This window comes from Perca flavescens, chromosome 5, assembly GCF_004354835.1.
Source record: "Perca flavescens isolate YP-PL-M2 chromosome 5, PFLA_1.0, whole genome shotgun sequence".
Taxonomy (NCBI): Eukaryota; Metazoa; Chordata; class Actinopteri; order Perciformes; family Percidae; genus Perca; species Perca flavescens.
Genome location: NC_041335.1, coordinates 39,240,157 through 39,247,287, shown reverse-complemented (window position 1 = coordinate 39,247,287; position 7,131 = coordinate 39,240,157). Strand labels below are relative to the sequence as shown.

The window sequence follows — 7,131 nt, the reverse complement described above, 5'->3', positions numbered from 1 at the left end:
AGTGAGTAGTGAGTGTACAGACAGTGTAGTGTAGACAGACAGACAGAGTGTAGTGACAGTGTAGTGACAGAGACAGTGAGACAGAGTGAGAGACAGACAGACAGAGACAGACAGAGTGTGAGTGTAGTGTGAGTGAGAGAGAGTGACAGACAGTGTTGAGAGACAGTGTGACAGAGTAGTGTGTGAGAGAGTGTTGTAGTGAGTGTGTAGGTGTAGTGTAGTGTGACAGACAGTGTGGTGACAGTGTGAGAGTGTAACAGAGTGTGACAGACAGAGAGAGTGTGAGTGTGACAGAGTGAGAGACAGAGAGTGTGTACAGACAGAGAGAGACAGACAGAGTGACAGACAGACAGAGACAGAGTGTGACAGTGTGTGTGTGAGAGTGACAGTGTGAGAGTGTGACAGAGAGTTGACAGTGTGTGAGTGTGACAGAAATGTAGTGAAGTGTGAGTGTGTGTGTGTACAGTGTGGTGTGTGTACAGTGGTGTGACAGTGTAGTGTGGTGTGTGTGTGTGTAGTGTAGTGTGACAGTGTGTAGTGTGTGTGTGGTGTGTAGTGTGGTGTGTGTGTGTGTGTGTACAGACAGAGTGGTGTGTGTGTGTAGTGTGGTGTGGTGTGAGTGTGTGTGTGTGTGAGTGTTGTGTGTGTGTGTGTGTGTGTGTGTACAGTGGTGTGGTGTGTGTAGTGTACAGTGGTGTGTGTGTGTGTGTGTGTACCTGTGGTGTGTAGTGTGTGACAGAGTGGTGTGTGTGTGTGTGTGTGGTGTGGTGTGTGTGTGTGTGACACAGTGTGGTGTGTGTAGTGTGAGTGTAGTGTGGTGTGGTGTGTGTGTGTGTGGTGTCAGTGTGTGTGTGTGTGTAGTCTGGTGTGTGTGTGGTGTGTGTGTGTGTACTTCTGGTGTGGTGTGTGTGTGTGTGTGTGTGTGGTGTGGTGTGTGTGTGTGGTGTGGTGTGTGTGTACCTCTGGTGTGGTGTGTGTGTGTACCTCTGGTGTGTGTGTGTGTGTGTGTGGTGTGGTGTGGTGTGTGTGTGTGTGTGTGTGTGTGTGTGTGGTGTGTGTGGTGTGGTGTGTGTGTGTGTGTGGTGTGTGTGGTGTGTGTGTACCTGTGGTGTGTGTGTGTGTGTGGTACCTCTGGTGTGGTGTGGTGTGTGTACCTCTGGTGTGGTGTGTGTGTGTGTACCTCTGGTGTGTGTGTGTGTGTACTTCTGGTGTGGTGTGTGGTGTGTGTACTTCTGGTGTGGTGTGTGTGTACTGAAGGAAATGCAGCCAACAGGTTTCCGTTACATTGGGGACTTTACAAACACATGCTAAAAGAGGGCGAAACAACAACCTTTAGACCACATGTGTCAAACTCAAGGCCCGCGGGCCAAATCCGGCCCCTCGGCCCTGCATATTAATTTAGGTTCATAATATATTTTGGCCCAACTACGTTTTGTTGCTTTATCTGAAGTTTTTGTCACTTTTGCCAACACTTTTGGCGCTTTTTTTTAGCATTTTTCCTTACTTTTTCAGACGTTTTTTCCAATATTTGTGTGTCGCTTTTTTCTTTGATGGCTTAAGTTACATTTTTTGACGTTTTTTGGGCCTTTATGTCGACCAAACTGTAAGTGAGAAGACTATATGAGACATGCAATAATACAGATGTTTGAACTTGTTTGATTAAATAATATGTACAGTACATGTCTGGCCCTTGATGTGATTCTTTTTTCCCAGTGTGGCCCTTAGTGAAAATGAGTTTGACACACCTGCGCTAGACTAAACAATGAAGGAGGCATGTTATATTTCAGATTCATACGTGTATTTTGTGTTTCTATTACAACATGTTTACATGCTTCAGGGCTCTATCATAACGATGTAAGCTCACGGTGTGTAGCGCCTGGTGCAGGTGTGTTTAGGGTGTGTCCAAATCCACTTCTGCTAGTTTGATGGAGGTAAAAAAGGGTCTGTGCGCTGGGTGAATGGTTCTAAAGGGTTGTCCTTAGTGTCTTCATTAATCAGAGGTGTGTTTAGGGCGTAACAAGCAATCAACCAATCAGTGATCAGCTCCCATTCCCTTTAAAAGCCAGGCGCGTTTGGACCTTGGAGCATTGCTGTTATGATGGAGGATTTACACCGGAATATTTTTATTAGTAATCTTCTGCATGTGTGTGTGCTGCTGACCAGGTTTTTGTTGGTCAATGGTGCGATCACTTCCCGCTGCCTCAAGATAGCAATACGCCCAGAATGCACCTGAACACACCTCCCTGTAAGACCAGCACGCCCAGAATGAACCTGAACACACCTCCCTGTAAGACCAGCATGCCCAGAATGCACCTGAACACACCTCCCTGTAAGACCAGCTCGCCCAGAATGCACCTGAACACACCTCCCTGTAAGACCAGCACGCCCAGAATGCACCTGAACACACCTCCCTGTAAGACCAGCACACCGTATGACGCAAGTCTGCGCCGAGAGTAGAAAAAGCTGTTGAAAGCAGCACTGTTCAGACCAGAGGGAAACCTTAGGCCAGTGAGTTTCAACCACTAGTGTGCCGTGAGCGATCGTCCTGTGTGCCGTGGGAAATTATCCAATTTTACTTAATTGGTCCAACAATTGGTTTTATTGAGTTACTGCAAATAATTTGCCATTGTTGTGCATCTGTGCCTGCAATATGATGACTGGCAGATAAATTAAATACTACTCTGTGTCAGTAGGTGGCAGTATAGCGCAATAATGACCTTGTTGGCAGTGACAGGATGTAAGCAGTAGGGCCGAGATCATCAACGTAAGTCTGCAACAGTGACTGATACATTTTTAAAGAGGAAAAATGCAGATTCTGATCTTATTAGGCTTGAGCAGTGTTTCTCAAATGGGGGTACGTGTACCCCTAGGGGTACTTTGGAGGACTGCAAGGGGTACGTGAGATATTTAACAAAATGTTTAATAGTTACAAGGCTGTTGTCCAGAACATTGTTCCTCTTTATGTAGAATTTTTTGTTTTTCTTCCAAAAATGTGACATTTGTGTCTCCTCCTTTGGACCTAATCTTGCCTTCCCTCCTTCTACTGTCCTACTTTTACAAGTTTCTCGCTTTTTTCTTCTTATGTCACTGTTTTTATTATTAGATACTATTTTGACCTATTCTTGCCTTACTTCCTCCCATCTTTCTACCATCTTTTTACATGTTTTTGTCGCTTTTTCTCATCAGCATTTAAATGTTTTTTCAGTTCCAAGGCTGTTGTTTAGTAAATCTATCTCTGACAGCGCTGTACTGGTCCTCTTTATTTTCTACCGAAAATGATTAGCGCTGGTCAGGGGGTACTTGGCTGAAAGAAACAATTCAAAAGGGGTACATTATTTAAAAAGGTTTGAGAACCACTGGGCTAGAGTGTGTCATTTTCTAACATTTTTGGTTGGTGGTGTGCCGCAGGATGTAAATAATGTGCCGTGTAGGGCTGTCCTCGACTAAAGAAATCCTTAGTCTTAGACTAACACTTATAGGATTTTGTCGACTAATCGATTAGTTGATTTGATCGACAGAGCTGTGAGCTTTCAGAGGTGGTTAAGACTAGAAAAAGCACAATATAAATGTAGTTAATTAACCATCTGTAAAACTGAGTTTCTCCACAATTAATCCTGCAAAAGCACCACTTTAAATCTTGTGTTTACCATAAATGTGCTCAGACGTTTCTTGGAAATGAGTAATTAAGCATGAATAAGCATAAATAATGACTAATGGACTAAAGAAATCTTAGTCGACTAAGACCAAAACGAGTGATTAGTCGACTAATCGACTAAGAGGTGGCAGCCCTAGTGCTGTGGCTCAAAAAAGGTTAAAAAACGCTGCTCCACTTAGGCTTTTGCTCAAAGGGATTTCTTTTAAAACACGTTTAGCTCATTATTATCGAAGCTCTGGCCACGTTTAACATGAACATCCAACATCATAACGTTATAGATATGCGGTGATGCCACGTAACGCGTTACTCTAATCTGAGCACTTTTTTCAGTAACGAGTAATCTAACGCGTTACTATTTCCGAACCAGTAATCAGATTAAAGTTACTTATCCAAGTCACTGTGCTTTACTATTTGTCATTTTCCTTAGTCAAAATATATATTTTTGCTTTTCTTCTTGCGTCTCGGGGAGAGAAGTCACGTATGTGGACAATAGGGGTGGGAAAAAAAAATCGATACAGCATAGTATCGCGATATTTTTCGTGGCAATACTGTATCGATACACAGACGCCAAGTATCGATCTTTTATGATATATGTGTTGGTCAGTTTGTCTGCTTGACAATCACATTTTGCACCAATAAAACTGAAGTGTGATGAACAAACCGAGAAATGTATATTTTTAGATACAACAGATGTTGACAAAATTGTCCTTTCGGGACATCATTTGAAATTGGGAAAAATCTGAAGTTGGAAAAAAGGTAATATATTGCAATATATCGCAGACTATTGCAATATCTTTAAAATCGCAATAATATCGTATCGGGACATAAGTATCGGGATGATATCGTATCGTGAGGCTTCTGGTGATTCCCACCCCTAGTGGACAAGTCACGTTTTCAGCGTGAGGACAGGTCACGTGTACCATGCAGAGACACATACGTACACAACAACAGAGGGAGGAGAGAGATGGAAATCCAGTCACTATTTAGAGTTTGGGTCAGCTAGAGACGGCAGTAATAAGGTCGGTTGTTCACTCTGTGCTGGTGGAGACTACGTCACATCTGAAGAACCATTTGGAGTCGCAGCGCTGCAGTCAAACCTACAGAGCAAGTCCCAGCAGGTGGTGGGAAGCAGAGAGCAGGAGGCCCCCCCCACCACCCAAACAACTAAAGCTGGACTTTGGTGATAAACCAGTAAGTGGGGGAGAGTTGAAGAAGTTGTTGGGTCAGTAGGTGTTGTAGAGGAAATGCTGGTTGACTGGCTCTCTTTGGTGCCATAATGAACCAGATCCTACTACTGGCCACGCCGAGCTGCCTCACAGTAAACCGGTTGTCATGGTTATGTTGAGGCTGTATGGGGGGGGGGGGGGGGGGGGGTGGGTGGGTTGTCGGCTGTTGCTGCATGTAACTAATAAAGTAACTTGTAATCTAACTTCGTTGCTTTTTAAAATCAAGTAATCTGTAAAGTAACTGAACTACTTTTAAAATCAAGTAATTGGTAAAGTAACTAAGTTACTTTTTCAAAGTAACCGTGGCAACAATGTAGATATGACAGAAAATACAGAAAAGCCTAACACTTGTCCTTTGATTGGACCCCACCAGCGTGGATACCTGTCCACAGCAGTCTGCTTGTGTAAGAAGGCGAGCAGGTCTGCAGCGCGGCCCGATCCCTCGAACACAAACACCGGCACGGGGGGCTTGTTGCTGACGTAGTCCAGCACCGTGGACACGATGGCCGGGCCGCCCTCCAGAACCACACACACCACGGGCACTCCCTGGTTCAGACCTGCACACAAAGCCGGGCAAGGCAGCGATTACCGGTTGCACGATATCGACACAATGTTTTGATATTGCGATATCGATGTTTTTAAACATGTAAAATTACAAAAATTACGGGAAAACGCATCAAAATTGATTCAAACCAAATACAACACCAGGTTTACTTCAACTGACGCTCATATTGGACTGGTCCAATATGAATAAATGAATAAATAAATAAATAAGGACCATGTATACAGGACAGGACATGTTCTACTGGTTACTATCTCTCTCCCTCTCTCTCCTTACCCCTCTCTCCCCCTAGCTCTCTATCTCTGTCTCTCCTTACCTCTCTCTCTCTGTCTCTCTCTCTCTGTCTCTCTCTCTCTCTCTCTCTCTCTCTCTCTCTCTCTCTCTCTGTCTCTCTCTCTCTCTCTCTCTCTCTCTCTCTCTCTCCTTACCTCTCTCTCCCTCTCTCTGTCTCTCTCTCTCTCTCTCTCTCTCTCTCTCTCTCTCTCTCTCTGTCTCTCTCTCTCTCTCTCTCTCTCTCTCTCTCTCTCTCTCTGTCTCTCTCTGTCTCTCTGTCTCTCTCTGTCTCTCTCTCTCTCTCTCTCTCTCTCTCTGTCTCTCTCTGTCTCTCTCTCTCTCTCTCTCTCTGTCTCTCTCTGTCTCTCTCTCTCTGTCTCTGTCTCTCTCTCTCTGTCTCTCTCTCTGTCTCTCTCTCTCTCTCTCTCTCTCTCTCTCTCTCTCTCTCTCTCTCTCTCTCTCTCTCTCTCCCTCCCTCCCTCCCTATCTCTCTCCCTCTCCCTCTCTCTCCTTACCTCTCTCTCCCTCTCTCTCTCTGTCTCTCTCTCTTCAGTCTCTCTTTCTCTCCCCCTCTCTCTCCCTAGCTCTCTCTCTCTCTCTCTTCAGTCTCTCCCTAGCTCTCTCTCCCTATCGCTCTCTCTTGAGTCTCTCTTTCTCTCTATGTCTCTCTCTAAGTCTCTCTCTCTTTCTCTCTCCCTCTCTCCCCCTATCTCTCTCTATCTCACTCTCTCTCTCTTGAGTCTCTCTTTCTCTCTCTCTCTATGTCTCTCTCTCTCCACCATACAGTATAATGTTACCGTGCTTTCGGGAGCTTGTTGAGGCTCCGTCTAAAACTCCTACAGCTGTTTGTAACATTAAAATAACATGGATTATAGATGATTTTATTTCTATATTTCATAGCTTCTCTATAAGGGCTCTTTCATACTGGCTGCGTGATATTTTCTACGTCTTTCCACACCAGAAAGGTGTCTGACGCGGCTGCTGCTGCTAGCCTCGTCTGGACACATGGATGTTCCCATTGATAAAATGTAATACCATGTTAAACATAAATATATTCTGATCTGATTACAGCAAAGACAACGTCAGCAGTATTTACGGCAGAATAGGCTCCAGAATATTTCCCTCTGGATTGACAGGTGATTAGAAAATCAATAATTATCTGTTATTATTTTAAATTACATTTATATATATCTGCATTTATATTAAAACCTCGAGACTCGAGAAAAAAAAACCCTATCTTATATACGGACCAATACGGTAGTTCAAAAAAAGACCCATCCATGGTGTTCTGAGTGAGATCTGGTTTCTGAATGCGTCCTGCCTTCAGTGTCCGGGTGAGCTGGTCACAATCGGCCCGGACTGTGACGTCACAGTCCGAAATGAGCTGGCTAACCACAACTGTTAGCTCGTAGCGT

General features: G+C 44.4%; 1 protein-coding gene across 1 annotated transcript in view; it reads right to left on the bottom strand.

The window, feature by feature from the left end:
* Window positions 1–4,683: 4,683 nt before the first annotated feature.
* LOC114556315 (transient receptor potential cation channel subfamily M member 7) overlaps window positions 4,684–7,131 on the bottom strand; it is a 23,646-nt gene continuing 21,198 nt past the window's right edge. Inside the window, exons 9-10 of the mRNA XM_028579219.1 lie at window positions 5,264–5,438; window positions 4,684–4,714 (exon numbers count right to left, since the gene is read on the bottom strand). Of these exons, the coding sequence (XP_028435020.1) occupies window positions 4,684–4,714; window positions 5,264–5,438 (206 nt within the window). The remainder of the gene's footprint in view (window positions 4,715–5,263; window positions 5,439–7,131) is intronic.